Source organism: Parus major, chromosome 3 (genome assembly GCF_001522545.3).
Source record: "Parus major isolate Abel chromosome 3, Parus_major1.1, whole genome shotgun sequence".
NCBI classification, from domain to species: Eukaryota; Metazoa; Chordata; class Aves; order Passeriformes; family Paridae; genus Parus; species Parus major.
Window position 1 is genome coordinate 22,365,233 of NC_031770.1, and position 20,619 is coordinate 22,385,851.

The following is a 20,619-nucleotide window of genomic DNA, read 5'->3' on the forward strand; positions in this document are numbered from 1 at the left end:
TTTGTGCCTGCTCCACAGGTGAGGAAGAGCCACAGGGCATCTGACAATTCATTTCTTGGGAACCCATCAGCCCAAAACTCAGTCTTATTTCTGGGATATTCTAAAAGTTTACAACTAGCAGGGTGATGTAGAAGTAATTCCAGGAGTAATTGCTGTGCAAGCCTTCATAGTAGCACGGGGTTGCTTACAGATCCATAATCCTCTCACAGAGTGACAAAACCAAATTCCTGGATCACAGTTGCCCCCACCTCCTCAATGCTTTGCAGGTCACAAATCAGAGATAGCGTTTCCTGTAGCTCCAAATGGTCTGAACTTGCTTCTGGCCACCTTCATCGCACACAAGACTCAACCTCTACATTTGAAATGGTGGGGAAAAGATGCAAGGGAAAAACAACGTAAGATAAAAACAGCCTCCATTCACACCCTTACATTCAAAAGTTCAAAACTCTTTGCAACTGCTAGTCGCTGTCACTGCTCCGGGAAAAGCACCCATCTCTGATTCACTATCTGTATTTCTTGGCAGCAGCTACTACAGTGGCACTAGACAGAAACAAAGAAGCTGTGTTTCAAATCTGCCCATTGTAGAGACACAAAATTTGGACCCAGATCCAAATTTCTGCCTGCAAAATCGTGGCTCCAAGCCCACTGTCTGGTGTAATTTTGGGTGAAAACTCCTATATTTTCCTCTTCTAGAGAGTATAAAATTTTCACTAGTTACCTAGAGGCTTAACAAATGGTCTGAGCAGAGATTTCACAATGAATATGCGATGATTAACTGTAGGATCACAGAGATTAAAGATGGAAAAGAACTATTAGATCATTGTAGCCCTATGGCAGTTGCAGAATCATTCCCTGTAGTGCCTCTCTTCCAGCACCTTGTTCAGGCTAGTTGAATGGCTCAAGTAAAGGCTCTCCCAAGTTTCTTCTGGAGGCTGTTCTATATTTTAGCAGATCTTGCTGATATTAACTTAATTTCATCTTGCTCCATTCTATAGCCAAGAGCCATCTTAAATAGTCCTCTTTCCCACTGTGTCTTTGTGTTGCTGCTTTCAACCCTTATGTCACTTCATAAATTCACATCTGTTTTTCTGTTTTCATTTCCTGAGATCAAGATCAGCAGAAACTAAATAGCACACTTCCATGTATGCTATGACCTCTCCAACCTTTGTTAAACCAATCTAGTCTTTCTTTGAGAGATGACATTGAATTTCTGCTGTTTGACTCATCATGTCATTTCCTGCTCCAGAGGTGCCAGCATGACAGAGAGCAGGACCCACCAATTAATGAGATATAAAGATACAAGAAAAGCTTTCTTGAGATAATCGTCTTTGACAGCTTAGTACAGCAGGAGATAGATACAGACACAACCTGAGGCTGCATGATAACTTCAGGTCGGTTCTTGCTCTGACTTGGATCCCTGAGTTTTTCACTCTGCATCCCGGGCTTAGGCATAAAGCACCGTAGTTGGTGCTGATGAAAGGAAGTTTGATTCAGTCATGATGTACAGAGCAGCACACCACCATTAACTCCAACAGACCGAGGCCGGGAAAAATACGTTCCTCTCTTGAAGTCACGTTAATGGGAGATTTTCTGCTGGATCAGGATCAAACACTACAAGGTAGACATTGTCTAATACAGAGAAGGATGTGGCTGAACAAATGCCAGAGTGAATAGTCCTAATGACCCTCGCATTAAGGAGCCCAGAGACAAGACAGAACAAGGCCAGGGCTCCAGGAAGCAGTCCAGCACAGAATGTGTACACACATGTGCATGTCCTCCAACAAGCTACACCCAGCCTCCCTCCGGCACATCAAACAGAGCCTCCCGCTGCCTGCGGGCAGGCAGCTTCACAGAGGTTTCAGGTTCCCACTCAGAGCAAATGACAGTTTAGCAGCTACACACACAGCTTTAACTCCAAAAACCATCACAGATGTGAGTGCCTTGTGTTGATCCCAGCACTTCTAAATTTTCTGAATTCCCTGCTTACTGAAGGGTGAAATTAGACTCACGCTCACAACTTCCAGCTTGCGGAAAGCAGCTCAGAGCAGGTAGTGGAGGGTATGGTGCACAGAGAATAAAAAACGATGGTTGTGGGTGCAGAGAAATATATTCCAGCAACACAGACTTTGTTGTAGTAAAGTTCAGACTGGGAATTTGCATATGGAAATTCTTTATGAAGATACTCTCATTAACAACCTCAATTGCACTCTTAAGAGATTACAGCAGTTAGGGAGAGGTAAATGAGCTCTGTCAAAACAAGAACAGCTCTAAGTGATTCCCCCAAAGCAGGATCAGGGCATGCACTGTGGCAGACTTCCTCCATATTCTGGCACTGGCTAAGCAAATTATGGAGGTGTTTCTCTTCCGCTTCAAAGCAGAAAGTCTGGCAGCAGTTCTTGTCCAACGATGTGGAGTCTGAAAGAATTTGAGTCAAAGCAGTATTGATGCAAAGCAAAAAAAAAAAGAAAAAGTGTTCAGGCCTTAGTTCAGACACCACAAATCACCTCTGTTGCCCAGGTTCCACGGCATGGGAGATGCCTCTTAACAGCCTCCGAGTACCTAAATTCAGAGAGAATTTAGGATGAGCAGAACCAGGGGCAGGAGGGCTGATACATGGGTTCACCTGCAGCAGAGGGCTGTGCAAAGATGCATCTTCCTGTCAGAGCAGTCAGCTATGGATGCTGTGTAGCTGCACTTCTGGGAGCCTTAGCAAGCCTGCAGCTCCTCCAGACAACCATATGAGAGCTTTAAGGCAGCTGTTTCTTTCCCAATAAGTCTCATTCAAACATGAGCAGATCTTTCAAGCAGAATCTTCATGTCTCAGGCAAGTCAAACCCCAGGACAAATTGACAGTCAGAGAAGACCACTTAGCCACACATGGGGCTGGACGCAGAGGTCCTTCATAATGTACAAGCTTGGCAATCACCAAACAGTTCCAAATATTTGTCAAGCCTTGCAGGTACAAGAAGATGCATGTAAATATACCTACCAAAAAAAAGTCCACATACAAAACTCTCTGGTTTTTCTAATCTCCCATTTCTCAAGGAAGGTTTTTTCATGCCTTACAGGCCTCTGCAGTACTGGCCTGAAGGAAGTACAGTGGGTCTGGCAAGCATCAAGGGTTTCTAGAACTGCAGCCAACTGCTCTCACTGACCTCCAAAACTTTTCAATGCTGCTCAATTTCTATTTCTTTAGTTAATCTCTGTGAGGAGGAGGAAATAACTACATGGATGTCCTAGAATGGTATGTGGCCCAGCAGATCTCCTCTGTCAAGTCTTGCCCAAAGGGTCTGCCCCTGTGCCAGGTTGCTGATATCACTGGAGGTGTACATGCCTTCCTCTGCTCAGACTGATATGTTTTGCTTAAATTGACCACATTTCTTATGAAAGAGAGAAGTTAGGATAAGAGAAGTCATAGAGACTGTTTTTCCATCTAAGTAGTGTGAACTGTAGGAAATGGGCACTGTAGATGGATGTGGCTGAGGAAGATACATGGTTGTTATAGAAAGGAACAACAGAGTTTCTGAAGTGTTAGAAACAGGCTGAGTGAAAACAGATCTGGTGGTGCCTCTACAAGACTCAGAGTAACTACCATTGCAGAGCCTAGGAAAGAGATTTTTAACATGTGGGACACATGGACAAAGAATCAAAGTCCCAGGGTCTGTGGCTGTACACTGTGAGGACAGGACTAAAGCCCTGTTGGCTCCCACACCAGCCAGGAGCTTAGTTGAGATTCTTGCTTTTTCAACTCTTGCTTTTTAAGATTTCATCAGTGCTTATATGTGGTGTTTTATGCTCTCAAGCTGCAAAGAAGCAGTCTCCATTTAAAAAAAATTTTAAAAATAGGACAAAAAAAGCCACAAATGAACAACAAAACAATACCAAAAAACCCACAACCCCACTCCAAAAATCTAAATTCAACAGTCTGTTAATGTTTTTCCACTGAAATGGACGAATGCAAAGTATCACCCAATGACACTCCTTACCACTGAATCCATCAGCACCCTTTGTGTTTCCATGGACATATTTTCTTTATAAGAACCAGTTCTGTCTTCTCTGCTGCTATGTAAAGGCTCAAACAAATGTCAGAAAGCTGACTGACAGACTGTACAGGCAAAGCGGAGAACCTGACTGTGTTCAGGGCTGTCAAGTGCACAAAGTAAACAAAAGAATAGATCTGTGTAATTTTTTCTCATGAATCTCTTTCAACTACAACTCTTATTTTAGACATTACTTGTGAAGGAAAGCACAACACAATGTCAGTGTGTTTTAAATGTAAAAAGTCTCATTAGTTTTGACAAATTTGTTTCTCTGATAAATTTTATTATCACTATCAGAAGCATAAAGCCTGAACAACATTATGTCCTTAGTAACTGTTTGAAAGTTTATGTTTCCTAAACTACCACAATCATTTAAGAACCACTAAGTGCTATTGCAAGGCTCTGGTCTTGTCCTTCCTTAAAGTCTGCATCTGGCTCTTCCCTCAAGTTACCTCAGTCAGAGGCACAGCAGCCTCTCTATCTCATGCACAGCCAGGACAGAATACTAGGATCTTCCAGGGTCTTCCCTCAGTTTGCATCTCCTTGCTTGGTGAGTCATTCCAAATACATATATCTGGGTGAAGTACAGATACAAATATCTGAGTAAAGTGCATTCAGGTTTTCAGAAATCACTAGCACTACGGATGGAGCTTTCAGCTCCCTGCTGCAATACAGGCTGCCTGCAGGGCTGACAGACCTGCCTTCCTAAACTAGGATTTACTCTCCTGCCCTGCCAGGGATTCTCAATCCAAGGCAGCAAGAGAAAGAGTGGCATATGCGGGTTAGATTTTAAATCCCTTTTTCTGACAGCATGATGCAGCTGCATGCTGCAAGCATGTCTGACAGATATTGGACCCAGGGGAGGATCAGTTCTGAAAAACCTTTCCTGGGAAATTTTTTCTCCTTTTACTCCATTCTCTGCATTTCTTCTAACTCCCAGGATGGGTAATTTTCCTCAGCAAAAAAACAGTCAAAATGGGGGGAAGAAGGGAGGAGAGAAATATGCTGCAGTGAGTGGGCAGCTGGGCAGGCATGGGTGCGTGTAAGTTTATTTCAAAATGAGCCGGGGAAGGAACCACGGGTGTTGCAAATGCCACAGCCCATAGTAGCCTCCATCCAGCCTCTGCCGTGGGGCAGTAAGAGATACGTGGGACAGATTTGCCGTGAGCAAGACAGGAGGAGAGGGCACAACACCTGGGAGCTCCCGGGGAGGTACCTGTACAGGTAAAGGAGCTTTCTGCAGGGTTTGTAACCTCTTGTGCAACTAAATCCGTACAGATCGCCAATGCTCCCACGGCGCAGCGTTGCTTTTCGCCAGCAATGAAAACAGAGCACCCCCAGCCTTCTCCTTGGTAACCCACCAGCTCTGGGCTGGGAGGGGCAGAAAGCGGCTGCTGGGCTGCCTGGGTCATCGCCACCTCAGTCCATCAGCTCCTGTATGCCAGGAAGAACTCGCCCTGCATCGCCCTCAGAACCTTCCCACACCGCCGGCCGGGGAGAAGGGCTCTCCTTGGCCACGCATGCCAAACAGCCACTGGCACTTGCGGTGCGGCTATGCCCAAAACACCGAAGGGTTCTACATTTGCAGTCAGAGTATTCAAATGATTTTCACTTTAAAGGCTGAGTTCCTTTTCAGTTTGTGTTTTTCCATTTCTACCCGGAATTCAGATTTATGTAGCATGTAACCGAACGTGTGAAGGTATGCGAAGGCTCCAAATGCACAATGCAATACTATAATATAGCTCTTTGTTATGCTAATTATTTCTTCCCAGCTGCTCCTGCAATGAGAGCCAGCCCGACCTATCAAAGGGGAACAAAACCTCCAGGCAAGCTTTCAGTTGCAAGGTCCCCTTACCTCTGTGCTCGAGGGGCTGCAACTATTCTGGCACCAGTAAACCAAGCTGAGAGGTAAAACAAAACAATTTAATATTGCAGCTCTGCTGTTGCTGAGAACATGAGCTAGGAAATAAAAAGTGATACCCTCTTGACAGTCACGTTGCTATGATTTACATTTTTCTCTCAGGTACCATCCCCCTCCACACACATCTTCTCAGCACTTCTGTGCAAAGGGGAAAAATGAGGCAGTGTGGGAAAACATCCAGTCAAAGCTCAGAGGCTCTGCCGAGGTTCTGATTTTGGCATCCACCAGGGTAGGGCTGTGTGATCATGAGGGATTTTTAGTGCATGGGTGTCAGATTCATGACAGCCAGAAATTTCTATATAAATTAAAATTAAGTTCCCAAATAATAGTATTAAAAAAAAGTTTCCTATATTCACAATTAAAAGAATAAAATTATCAGTCTGGTTGTCTTTCCATTATTTATAATGATACTCAGTTAAAAGACAGTTTGTCATGTCCCTGTGTTTCTAGGGCCTAGAAATATATCTTACTGATAGCATATGGAAATATTCAAAGGGGAAAAAGGAGCTTTGGCAGCTGGAAGGGTTCTACTGGGATCCACCAGCAGCTTGAGAAGCTCAGAGGATCACTGGGAGAGGAGGGCAAGCTTGTTAACTGAATGCCTTCTTTATAATGGTCACCAGTGAAATACCTCAAAAGCTGACATTACACTGTCATCTTTAAGCCTCAGTATTAGCAAACAGGCGCTTCCAATGGGTGGATAAATTCATACAATGAAAATCCTTGTCTCAGCCTCCATGCAGAATAAGGAAAGTGATCTGACAGTAGCTTATGCCCTACTTGTATTTTAAGATTTTCTTCATGCCTGTGATGCCTATACAGGTTATTTTAAAGTTTCAGCATTGGAGCAATCTTTCAATGGAGACACAAGATTGCATTAATACTATGTGCCTTACTTCTTACAGCAGAGACAAAATGAAATTTGTCATCATGCCAGTCAGTCTGCTGGTAAACCAGAAACCAATCTGTTACACAGAGGAAGGGGTCAAAGAAGGAATAATACATATTCGGCCTCCACAGGTAAAACATAGGCTGTTCAAGATTTAGCAATTAGTCAAATTTTATTTTCAGGATAATGCTAATTACAATATTAACAGAAATTGGGAAATGCAGATGGCTTTAGCTGTACTTGTTGAGACTCACAGAAGATAAGTTTGAAGAAAACAATGCTGAAAGTACATTATACTTAGAATGTAGCAACACTCAGATTTATGTTCACTGTCTGGTGGTTTGTAAGAAAGATAAAGGACAACTGCATTTTGAGACAAACCCACACTACTGTACTCAAGGACATAAATGGCCCCATGGCAGCCATTTCACTAAGAGAATGATGAGTCTGGTCAGTGGCACCTACTCATAGACCAAAGCACAGAGGATTTTGCCCTGAAAAAGCAATGGATGGAGTAGGAAAAAATAATTACAAGGGCTTTTAGCATTTATGAAGGATTAGAGCACAGATTTTACATGTACACTGAGAGACACAAACCATTTTGGAATTTGAGAATAAAACTGCATTTGAAAACAATCTGCTGCACAAGTTCAATGCCCACTGGCAGAGGTTTTTCATAACTAAAAGAGGTAAATACAGACCAGCCAGTCCCATAACATGTGGGGTGGAAGAGAGGGATTGTCTTTCAAAACTTAATCTGATTAAGAAAATGAGGAAAGGAGAAAAGACAAAACCAACAATTACCAAAAGTGTGGGTGGTCAGCTTATAGGACCAGGCACAATTTCTCCAAAAATCAATAGCACAGCATCATCTCATACCAGCGAAGGGTCTCATTACGCATCACCCAGCTGCGAAAGTCTCTGAAATACCAGCCAGCAAACTGCTAGAGACCATCAACACCAGTCATAGCTCACGAAGGAAAATACTGTATTAGAAATATAAGACAGTGAGGGGATGGTAGAAGGATGCTGTGGGGTCCCTCTGAGCTTGCTGAGTGCAACTCTAGGAGCTACAGGCTAGTATCATGGAGGAGAGAAGACCACCAGCTACTGACAGTCCATCATCCTCCCCTGCAAGGACCTGAGCCTCTAGTTGTTTCAGGAGGCAGACACAGACCACAGTACAGAAGGATGAGCCTAGTGGGGTATTCCACAGGGAAAGCACCACTTCAGGAGGTTGCCATAAATGGACTGACCTTGAGCAGGCAGACTATTTATTGTCCTGCTGCAATCCCAGTATGACTGAATGAATGCTTTCCACAGTAAACTGGACAACGATGCTAGATTAATTGAGAATTACTAGCCATAGAAGATGAGTTACTTTTCAAATTCAGTAACTCTCTTCATTGGGGTTTTTGTTGGTGTTTGAGGTTTTCTGCTCATGCATACTTCTTGAGTGTACACAGACCACCCATCTGTGGCTCCTCCTCACACTCCCTGCATTCCTCAGCAAGGAGAACTTGAGCAATAAAAGAAGTTAAAACATTTGGCTACCTGGTCTTTCAGCTGGTGAAAAACCTTTGCATACTCTGCACCACTTTTGCAAACCCAAGGAACTGAAACTTCACTTTTGCCACGGTGGGCTCCCTTCCTGGCAGCGATTTAAAGACTAGGGAGAGCCACAATAGGCCAACTACAGCCCCAAAGGCAACTGTTTTCACATGATTACTGCCCTGGAGTTTTATCTAACCTTCCACACCTGACCCAAGGCCCCTTGGAAAGCCTCTGACCCGGCGCAGTGAATTTGGTCTGGTACTAGAGTCACAGCTGCTTTGCTTCAGTCTGTTTGAAGGCCAGTGAGTGAAGGTCTCCCCTAGCATCCCTAAGCTCCAGGCAGGTTCGTGTTCAGCCCCTAGAGTGGACCAGCATGCTGGGTACTCCTCGTTTTAGCAGCCTTAAGCTGAGCAGGATTAGCTGCTGCAAAGGCACTCGGCACCCAGCCACGGCTGTGTTTACATTAGAGAAAATGGACCTCACAGAGACAGTTTGCAAACACCACAAGACGAACTTTTGTAAACTCCCTTGGTTTAGTCATCTTTCCCCATCTGTCAGAGAAGTTTAAGTGAGATTGAAAAAACACAGGAAATTACTGTGTATTCCAAGTAGTCGTGACTGAGCGGCTTGGCTGTTATATGGGATGCCTTGTGGAAGATTCGCATCTCCCTAACATTTCCAGCAGGATCTTTTGAAACGCTTCCCTGGCTACAATATTGTAGCAGGCTCTGCACACCCTGCCAGGAAAAGCCTCTGGGGTGCTTCACACAGCTGTGGAAAAGCTCATACCAGTACTGAGAAGTCCAAATGGTGATCTGCAGAAAGCAAGGGATGGATAATGTAAAAGGGTCAGGTCCCTTTGGGCAGCCTCCATGTGAGAGTTACATTCACTGAATACAACACCAGATGAAATCCTTTACCTCACAGCAGTTGAAACCTTTCCCTGATGTGACTGACTGGTCTGGTTTTGGGGTTTTTTTTTGATAAAACTTAAGAAACTTCTTTTGTCAAGACTCCTGGCATGAGTAAGCAGCCATTGCACTTGCTACACCTCTCACTACACCTTTAGTTCAAGAAGGCAATGAAAGGACACAAGTCAAATGCAGGCTAGAAATCACCTTCACCTATTTGCTTCAGCTGTAACTCTCTAATCACCAGTCAATCTGAGCTACAGGCAACTGGAAAAGTCATTTAGGTGTAGGGGGGTCACAACTGGTACAAAGCTCCAGAGGGACCACAGAGCAGCCACCTGGTTACTTTGTTTAAATACCCCTTTAGTTCATGCTGTGGCTCTGAACCAGCTCCCTGCTTCCCCTGCACAAATCCAAAGGGTGGTGGCACACATGGTAGCACCCTGGCAGCGTGTCATGGTCACCATGATGGTAGGAGACAAAAGGACAGATGGTAGATGAGGGGTGTAAAAGAAGGATGGAGGGCACGCAGGAGGATGAAATGTGAAAAAAAATCTCTGCCACAACTTTGCTTAGGGGCGTAACACCTTCAGGACTGAAAGAAGCATTTCATTTCTTTGGCTCAGGCTGTGTCTGTTTTCCCTGCAGAACCAGCTGCCCTGCTGGCACTGCACATCACTGCCAGCTGAGGCTGTCTGAGTGCTGAGGATGCTTAAGTACCCATGTTAAATTGTTTCAACAGATTAGCTAATACAGTAAAAATAGTAAAATTTCACCAAAAGTAGCAAGTATATATGAAGCACAATGATATTATGCTGCATGCTTTGAAAAAGAAGCGTGATTTTTTAAACTCAAATGATCTGTGCATTTCCAAGGGAAATGTATTACCTGGATCCTGAAGATAAAATTACATTTCTGTTCCTAGTGACAGCAAAATTGATGTGACAACAGAAACATCTTTTTCTGTTGCTGTTTGGCATGTGCTGAAAGGCACAGTGCTTTATAATCTTACGCTCTTGGAGCAAAGTGTCTTACGATAGAGAGAAAAACAATCTTCCTAGAGAGAAGTGCTTCTGTCCAGTTCTTCCTGGCAGGTAGGCTAGGATCAAGTTCAGGAGCATTCATTTAGCAGTTATGTGGGGGACATACGGATGAAAGGCATTTGTATAATCTTGTAAAAGAACTGTTTCTTGAAAATTTTTGATACTAGCAAAATGTCCTTGGCAGTGGAGTGTGCAGTGGGGAAAAGGCCTATCAGGCTTACAGTCTTCACATGCCATAAATCAAATTGAACTTAAACCAGGAAGTCCATTCAGTCTAGCCCAGGCTGGAAATCCTATCAAGGTCTATTGCATTTCTGGGAATGGGACAAGGGTGTTTCCACCTCCTTTTTCTAACATGGATTACCTCTGTCTCCTGTGAGGCCAGCAGGATAACTCAGTGGACTTCTGAGTCCAACACGTCGACTTTTGCTATTATTTTGTGAGGCAAGGTCCAGAGAAAGGCATAAAACCCCACTTACACATAGGCCAACTTTCATTAGATGGCATTTCCTCCCATACAGACCCAAATGACAATAAGACTGTCCAGAGCTGTAACGGGTTAATTTCCAGATGTCTCTGGAACTAAAGAAACCAGATGAGAGGCCAGAGTAGACAAAGATCTGCTGATCCCTCACTTCAGCTTGTGCAAATTCAACTGAGAAGCCTCTGCAATAGGTTATGAGTGCAGGCTTGTTCTGGAAGACCAAGGAGCCCTTTAGGGTCAAAAAGCTTTCAGCCCCCCCAAAAGTGCTAGCTGATTTGTGGTTTGGGCAGCATTTGGCCAGGTGTTTTCCTTGGCTGTATGTGCAAGTCTACAGAGAATCTGTTGCTTCTCAGTGCACCTTCAGACTGTCCTAAATGCTCCTGAAACCCTGGCAATGCTGAGCTCCCTCACAAACCCAGCCTGAAGTGCACAGTCAACTGCTGTGTAATCTCTTGAGCAGGGAGCAGTTGGATTAAACGGCGTTTCCTTTGGTGAGGGAGGGGAACATGGGGGAAAGAACCCAGTAGCCATTGGAGATGTAAAATTAAAATGAATTTTGGTCATTTTAATAAATATATATCAAGGAAATTTCACTTTACTACAACAACACATTAGTATACAAGCATCTAATATTTAAGCTTAAAACATCAAGCGTTTATCAAATATTGGAAAAGAGCAGACATTACTAGACTATCTGGATATAACACAAGAAAAATCAGGTTTTTTAAAAAATTGGTCCTTGTGGACAAATGTCTAAATGATGATCCTACTCATACACTGTATGAATGAGATCTATATTTAATATTATTATTATTAATAAAAAAGCTTCTGTCTTGGAGAAATCAGGTGGGAGTTGCACTTTCATTATTTGTCATTTTTCACAATGATAACCCTTATAAACAAATCAGTTTAAACTCACCTGACTTCATAAAGGTTATCATTGATTTATATCCTGCTGTGTTTGTGGTCTCCTTGGCTGGGGGGGGAGCTTTTTCCTGTGACCACTGGGCTTTCTGAGAAAGATCATACAGTTTGCAAATGTATTTTGCTACCCAAAATAAGCATGGCCCAGGACTCCTCCAGCTGAACCCATGAAACCCAAAGCAGGAGGTCTCAGACCCAGAGACCTGTCTGACTCCAGTGCCAAGCCTGGTGTTTTGTCCCCTTGGGGTCACTCATGCCCTGCACCAAGCTGGCTGCTCCCCCAGCACAGAGGTGATTTTCTTGCCCTTTGGGCAGGAAGCAAGTGGAGATGTCACTTGAGTGCAAGATGCTGTGGGAACAGGCAGCTATTTATGAGTCAGCTGTGGCCTGGATGTGGCGATCTTGCAGAGCACATCCCGCCAGTTGTTATGGGGACTGTGGCAACCAAGTAATTTGGTGGATCTAAGACTCACTCTTGGTCCAATCCCAACTGATGCCTTCTGGGCATTTTACACAGCACACTTTTGCAATCAATCTAACTAGGGATGACTAAATCTCCACTGAAATCTCCAAAATGTTCTTTTTTAAAATGAAGCCCCTTACATTCATTCAGATAAAACTGTGTTTATCGCCACATTATTAATTAACATTGTGCTTTTTGCCTTCTTGTCTTTTTTTAAATCAACGGCAAAAGTCATAGAAAACTCCCGCATGCTTTTGCAATCTAAAAGAGAGAAATTATGTGAAACAGAATAAAGTATAAAACATGCCGCTGGGTCATGAACTTCATTATACGAAGAAGAAAAAAAAAGAGCCCCAGCAACAGACAGTTGCCATAGAAACACTCAAGCATCGAATGCTTGTTTACAAGAGACATCTCTCTATTGTTTCTTAAATCCCTTCCTAAGGATGGCAAATCAAAAAGCAATTGAGCATCAAAAAGGAAGAACAGAGATGTTTGAATAGGAAGTTGAACTCAGTACTTCAAAGGTTAAAGGTTTCTAATAATATTGATCCACCCTGTGGGTTTCTTTTTTATCTCTGTTTAGGTTAAATCCCTGCTGTATCAGATTCATACTTAATTTTCACACTGGCAAAAATTAAGACAAAAAGTAAGGCACCAAAAAAAAACCTGCCCTGTGTAACAACAAACCTCATTAGTTATTACAGCCGAGGTGAAAACATGCAAGTAGTTGAGCTGCATGTTTGATTTCTGTTTAAAATTCCATAAACAGGTTATTTCTTTATGCTATGTCCTATTTTGTCAGTTGAACAAGACACTGAATACAGGAATTCAAGAGTATCACTACAAAACATAAGGATGGTTTATTCCCAATCCATGAAGACAGTCCTTTGTCAAAACGAATACTGAGTTACTAGGAGCATATCATCCTTGCTGGTAGCATCAATTTGTTTACCAGACTTCTAATTCCTTGGTAAACATAATGGAGGTTCTTCTTAATTAATGGCAGACTTCTTGGGGGCGGGGATATGTAAAACGATATGTTTTCCCCATCTGGCTGATTGGCATTTTCAGCAATGAAAGCTCCACCATAGCTGCACAGACTACAGTGCTCAGCAGTAATGCAACTGTGTTCTTTCTGGTCTCCACATTTATAAATAGCCGCTGATGCGGATGGCAGAGACACTTTACACAATCTGCTCTCCACTCTACACGTCATGTTTGTGGCATGATTGTACCATTCGTAGAAAACTATAAAAAATCCATTCAAAATAAAAATTTGATAGAGAAGGAACATGCTGTGCATGCTTCAATAGAGCAAGAAAGATGCCTCATATTTTACTTCCTTTGTTGCAGCAGATTTTATTACTTGGTAAAGATTCCTTTTTCCTTAAGGATTTTTTCCAAGATTCACTTACGTTGATCTTGTCATTACATCCAGTCTCAAAATAGTCATAAAATTTGCCTTTACATTCAAGAGCATGGGTGCCTCTTAGAGGTTCACAGTTTAGGGCGATGCTCTCTCTCTCAGGTTCATTACCTCCTTTCTCGTCATTAAATTTTGCCTTTTCCTGATTACTGTGAGACCTGCCATTAGTGATGAATATTTCATTAGCAGGTATCTGGTCATCACTTCTGTAAGAAGGTGCACTGCCAACTTCATAATCCACCTGCTGGGAACAGCTTGGCAAAGAAATGGGAGGGGAGGAGGAGGAGGAGGAGGAAGAAGAAGAAGAGGAGGAATTACTTTCTGTACTAGCATTAACAGAGTAGGGTAGATTTAAGTAGTGACCACCACATTCTTGATAGAAGCAGCACATGTGGAGCTTCTCGTACTCCTCCTTTGCCATCCGAAGACGTTTTCTGTATGGACAGTCCTGAGGCACAAACCACTCTTGTGGGGAGGTGCCACTGAAGGAGCAGGTGGAGAAGCACCAGTTGTTCTGCATGATGATCTCTCCATGGATTCTCTTCATAAGATTGTTGATGAGGACGGATCTCCTCAGGTAGACTTCAGGATCATCAATGAATTTCAGCTTTTCCAAAGACATGTAAAGAATATGGGCCCGCTCCTCAAACACGGAGATTGTCTGAAAATGCAAAAAGCAAAGATATAGAACTGAAGGCAACCACTTTTGTTCCAAACAAGGAGAAAGGAAATGAAGCAAACTATTCCCTTTGTGTCACTACTTTTCTGTTCTGAGGCATCTAAAGCTGGCTTTTATTTTCATTTTGCACATCCATATAGCTGGGGACCTGCTTTTTCTTGGTCACAGCATTCCCCTGTGTTTAGGGGGCTAGCAGCTGAGCTTAGGAGGTAAGTAGCTGAGCATTACACCACAGAGGCAATTGCAAGGCATAAATCCAAGGCGGGAGAGTGAAATCCAGATGCACACATCTGGCTCTTTAATTACATTTGGGATGAGAACATAAAGTTGTTGTGCAGTTTTGCTCCAGTGATGGCTAAGGGGGGCCTTTTGTTGAAAATGGACCCAACTCCATCATCCCCTGTGGGGCTTCTACAAAGCTCTGAAGCCAAGCAAGGGTCCTTCCTGAAGCACCAACGTTTGCAAGAGGCAGCCAGCAGCCATCACCTCACACAGCAAATGCTGGAGCATTTCATCTGCTGCCAGTGGAAGAGGCCCTCCAGCAAGGAGGTCTCCATTTGCCAGGCTCTTACACTGCTCTTGTGCACTGAAGTGCATACAGGGAGGGAGGCAGGGAGAAACCCATCTCAAAGCATCCCAGCATCTGGAGAGCAGCTGTTGGCCTGTGTACTACACCCTGTGCTCTACAGGACCGGTGGGAATGCAGATAGGCAGGGATAAGGTCAGGAAACGAAGAGAGGATAGGGATTTGCAGAAATCCTGGCTCTACGCCCACAGATTTGTTCTCCCTTCCATGGTCCTTCCAGGACTCCCTTTCTCAGCACTGGCAGCATGAGCAGGTTACTGCCCCTGGGAGGCCCCGGATTCTGCACTGTAATCGCTACCCTGGGAATCAAAATAAGAGAGGGGGCAATGCATGCTACTACTGTAAGCACTATTAACTAATTTTCATTTTTAGTAAGAATTTCGTTTGCGTAGGAGGAGAGCAGCACAGCACAAAGAGAGACTGCTCTAAATCCCCCCATCTGTGGCTTGATCATTCTTCCCTTTCCCACATGGTTACAGCATTTTTGCAGAGTGGAAGTCGTAGCTATGAGGACTGAAAGAGCTTAAAGCACAGCTGCTTTTCACATCCATTCAGCTCTCGTCAGCCCTCTAGCTCTTTCCACAGCCTGGTCATGTCTGTGAGGCTTAGAAGCAGCACAGTGCCTCATAAAAACAAAAAATTGGCCATAATTTCATATGAGTTCACAGCTGAAGCTCTTTGTTAGAGAGAGTAATTTTCTATAATAAATGACTCATTTTAAATTATATTAAGCCTATAGGTTCATTTGCGTCCTTTGTACCTGCTGCAGCAACAGTCAGTGAAGCCATAAAAGCCTGGAGCAAACCAGTAAGCCTTGAACTGGGATTCTCCCAGAGATATGTACTGGAAGGACACCAGTAGGAACAAGCTGTCAAAGGCTTTCTTCTACGTGTTTTCCAGCAGCCCTCTGGAGAGAGGCTGCAGGCTCTACCATCATACCCTCTATGGGACAAGTAATCTCAGAACACAACTCTTTACTGGTGGCAGAGGTATAAACACGGAAGAAATTCAAGGAAACCCGGTGGGCATCTTCCTTCTGCCAGAGCTCAGTGATGCAAAGTAGAAAATGCATTTGGGCTCAACATAAGAAATTGGTGACCCCAAGTTTCTGACATGTTACACCTCTGCAAACAACAGCACAAAACAGTGGTTGGGTCTAGCTTACTAATGCCTCTACAACTGCTTTTTACGGCTGTTAGAAAAGACTAAATAACTATTCTTCCTCCCCCTCTTTGTAAGGAAATTAATCACTGACACAAAAATCCAACAATCTTGTAAAAAAAAAAAACCAAACTGGCTGAAAATTGGGAGTGATGTGACATGTGTGAGACACTCACTAACCAGAGCACATTTTTCAATACCCTTGGTGCTGTTAATTCACTGCTCTGGCAGCAGACTGCACATCTTCTGAAATTAACAGTGGGACAACTTTTCACCTTCCTGGTCCAGGTACTTATTTCCAGACAATTCTATTTGTAACTGAAAATTCCTTCAGCTACTTTGAGGTCCTTGGGAACTGAGCTCAGCATTAATACTTGCTTTTCCTCCACAGAAATCCCTCCCCCACTGCCAAGAGAATATGGGTAGCACTGGACCTCCGTGGGCCAGGTAGGATTCAACAAGGTAAGGATGGTGTGTCAAGGCATGAGCTAGCCTTGTGCATGTCACCCCAGACATTCAGTTCCATACAGAACTGAGCCCTTAATGAAGAGGAGCATAAAATCTCCCCAAAAAAAAGTCAGATTTCAATTTATGCATTCACTGGCCTGGGATACATTTGCTCTAATCTCTCCCCTGACAACCTGCATTAAAAAAAAAAAAAATTTCTTTCATTTACTAATCTGTTCTTTGGGAGTTATTAGCTTTTTAATAAACATGATTAAATACGGAAGGAACTTGTACTCCCCTTCCAAGTCATTCTGGCTTTTTAGAGGATCTGTAACCAATGCAGGGTATATAGAACCTCTTACTATTTTCCCCCAGTAAAAAAAGTTTTATATGAGTGGGAGGTCTTTTACTTATGTTCTTCCTTTCTGTTGCTCAAATGCTGTTACAGAGCGGTTTTTGTAAGCATGACATGAACTAGCTAAGAACAAAATAATCTGAAAAAAAAAAAGTTATTCTCAGCGTTTCCATTTGCAGTTGTTATAAACACAGAAACGCCTTTGCTTCTTTTGCAATTGATGACAATACAACAATACATGTGAAGAAGTGACAACTGTTTGTTTCTCAGCAAACAGCTGGATCATTTTCCTAATTTCAGCAGAGTATTTCAGCCTTCTGGAAATGGGTCAATCGAGTGTTACTAAGCATCTGAAACTGAGAGTAAAAATAATGACTATTAGAAAACATACTTTATGTGTACAGCTGCTGAGTGGTGGATGAAAATCCTCTTCTTCCACATATTTCCTTTTAAAGTATGTGATCTTGGATGTTGTTACAGGATTTGAAATTCCCCTGTAATGTGATCCTGTGGGTAATAAATCAGATATGACAAATGACATGCGGTTTGCCGGAGGTTCTCCAAACAAAATACTTTTCATTTCCCTTCTCGCTACAGGAGAACGCCGCCGCCGCATATTTTCGCATCTATTCGCGGCGATCAGAAATAAGCCCTCTCCTGAGTAGCGCACGACCCGGGGGCCGGTGTGAGCGGCGGCGCGGGGAGCCGGGGCGGCCGCCGGGCGCTCGGCTGCCGGACAACTTTGCCCCTCCGCCGCTCCGCCGCTGCCGAGCGCCCGGCGGGCCCCGCGCACCTGCGGCCCCGCTCGCCCGCGGGAGACCCCCGCCCTCCGCCCGCCTCGCTCCGCGGACAGCCCCCGGTCCCCCCGCGGCGGAGCGGTGCGGTGCGGTGCCTACCTGCGGCGGGGGGCCCGGGGGCCGGCGGGGTTGGGGCCGGGGCCGGCGGGGCGGCGGGGCCGGGGCGGCCGCAGCAGGGCGGCTCCCAGAGGGCGCGGTAGGCGGCGAGGTCGGCGGCTCCCTCGGCGGCGATGGGGCGGCCCAGCCGCTGCATGGGCAGCACCAGGGTCATCGCGGGCGCCGGCACCTGGAAGCGAAGCAGCGCGGTGAGCGCCCGCCGCCCTCACCTGCCCCCCGCCCCGCTGCGTTCCGCCCCCCGCGGCCCCCCGCAGCCAGACCTCTGCGCACACGTATATTAAAAACATACGCATATCGACCTCACATAGACGCACGTTTGGGGTTTTCCTCCCCCTTCTTACGGCAGGAGAAGGAGCGGACCCTCTCCCACAAAGGGCGCGGGGTCCCCGGCACCGGGAGTTGGTGTCCGCTCCCCCCCGGCCGCCCCCGGCCCCGCTCCCGCCGCCCCCGGCCGCGCTCCCGCTCCCCTCGCCGGCCCCGGCGGCGCTCACACACCGGCACGGATCCGCTCACTGGCTTCCCATTTCCTCCCGGCGGCGGTGGCACGGCGCGCTCGGCACCGGCGGGGTGCGAGTCTGCCTGTCTGGGTGCGTGTGTCTGCCGTGCGTGTGTGCGTGTGTGTGTGTGAGAGAGAGAGCGCGCCCAGCAGTCCGGGATCGCGTTCCTTTCTTCTTTCTTCCCTCCCAAACGACACAGACAGCGGAGAATTAGGTAGTTGTTTCCACTAGCCCCGATCGGACTGAACTGGATCTGCCTCCAGTCAAAACACTGCGAGACTAAGACAGAAAATTGGCTCCGGTTTCACGCCGTGAGTTGCGGTCCCACCGGAGCCAAGCACAACATCGGCGGAGCGGGCGGAATATTAAGCAGGAGCGGGGACTCCGGGGCCAGCGCCGGGCTGCGAGCTGCCTCCTGCCGCGCCAGCGGGCGGGAGGGGAGGGGAGCAGGGGGGGAAGGCGGCAAACTTTCTGCGAGGGGCGAGGGATGAGTTCATAGTCACCTACTTCTTGGCAGAGGAGCGCGGAACAATGCGCCCAGACACGGCCCGGCCCCTCCCTCTCCTTCCTCCTCCTCTCTCTAAGAAAGCGGGATGTAGTTTCCCCTCGGCGCAGCCCTCCCGGAGGAAGACGACGGCCCGAGCAGGCGGCGGGAAGGAGGGGCTGCAGGTGGGCAGGTGGAATTTCAGCAATTGTTTGTGTTAGCAGCTGAGCGCTCTCGAACAAGAGGAAAAAATAAACCGCAGCAGAAGAGGGAGGAAAAATAAATCGTTCACATCTGCCAGTTGTTTTCTTAAATCCTAGCACAAGGCTGCTACTTTATTAAGAAACGGCTTCCAGCGTGTGCTGTTTGTGTCTTGGATGCCTGTGTGCGTGGACCTGTCTTGCCTCTTAACCGGGGCAAAACCAGGAGCTAAAGGCACAGGCAACTGAGGTCCCCAAGCAGTTTGCCTCAGTAAAGGCCACCAGCCTCACTGCAGTCAGACTGACAGGTGCCCAAACCCCTTCCTCAGAGCTAATTTACTGCTAATGCACTGCATATAGCCCTCAGTCATTTTTCTTGCCATTTTGCTTTTCTTGGACCAAGAAACAGCACAGGGAATGACAAGCCACTGGACTGGCCCATTGAAAGTTATCTGTGAAATGCACAATATTTATTATTTATTCCCCACACCTTTTCTTACCAGCTGAGTACCAACACACGGAAGGAGTGGTCAAAACAAGTGAGTCATTCTGCTGACCTAACAGCAGGGCCAAGAAGTGACCCAAGAACCAGCTAAAAAGTCATGTATTTTGCATCTGAAAAGATTACACCATTATTAGAAAGCAGCAATGGACTCTTCTCATTAATCCAGATGGAGGAATTATTCACAGGGGCACATCAATCTTCTCACACTGGCAAGATGTCAACACTCCGTGTTTGTCCTGAGAGAATAAAGGTTGGAAGAAGCTCACTGCTGCTTCTGGAAGTCAGGATTCCTTTGCTCATAATGAATTCAGCATCTCTTTGTGAATTTATTTTTTTTTAATGAGAATCGGAGATTTCAAGTCTGCATTTTTTCTTACTATATTTCATCACAAATAGGTCTTTCTAAGCTCAAGCAGAAACATGCAGGAAGGAAGGAAGGAAGCACTGGGATGCCTTCTGCACAGTGCTGCTAATTTATCTTGAAAAACTGAGTTCTCTGGACAGCCAGGAAAGTAAATGAACTGCTTCTGCTATTTACAACATGCAAAATTAATAGAGGCAGGCCAGTTCACTTCCATAAACAGCTACTGTCCGTGCACATTCTCCATGTTTCCAAACTACATAAAAACAAGGTGTAAATAATATAGCTTCCCTGGGAGAAAAAAACCCCAATCACCAGAAAACCAAAGCCCCAGACAAAGCCTGTAGGTCTCAGCATGTGTTACAAAGAAATAGAGGTGGCTCTCAGCTAGAAAATAAGTCCTATTTTGTGGCAGAGGAATTGCTTCAGCGTACAGAAGCTGAGAAGTGGGCTTTTAAAAGGGCTGGTGACTCTGGGCGTGCTATTTGTTCCCCTTGGATGTTCAGAAGCACTGATTTCCAGCTGCTGCAAATGAGTGGAAAGAGAGCTGCAAGCACCCAGCACATGGGAAAAGTCAGCCCCCTTGAAGGTAGAGTTGGACACAGCAGAACTGTAAACCAGTGTTTACTGAGGAAGTGCTGCTGGACCCAGCTCCGCAAACAGGACCTCTGGCACTGCTCCAGAAGAGCCAGCCTACTGGTTTTTCCCCATTAAGGGTGGCAAAATCCATTCCTGAGTATCTTGCCAGAAGTCACGCAGCAAATCAGTGTCA

General features: G+C 45.4%; 1 protein-coding gene across 1 annotated transcript; it reads right to left on the reverse strand.

Annotated features, from left to right (window-relative positions):
- Positions 1-11,381: 11,381 nt before the first annotated feature.
- SERTAD4 (SERTA domain containing 4) lies at positions 11,382-18,849 on the reverse strand. Its single transcript, XM_015620317.3, has 4 exons — positions 18,296-18,849; positions 17,783-17,969; positions 17,278-17,393; positions 11,382-14,319 (listed from the first exon to the last, which is right to left on the reverse strand). The coding sequence occupies exons 2-4, from the start codon at positions 17,952-17,954 to the stop codon at positions 13,561-13,563; spliced, it is 1,047 nt and encodes a 348-aa protein (XP_015475803.1). The 5' UTR covers positions 17,955-17,969; positions 18,296-18,849; the 3' UTR covers positions 11,382-13,560.
- Between the last annotated feature and the right edge of the window lie 1,770 nt (positions 18,850-20,619).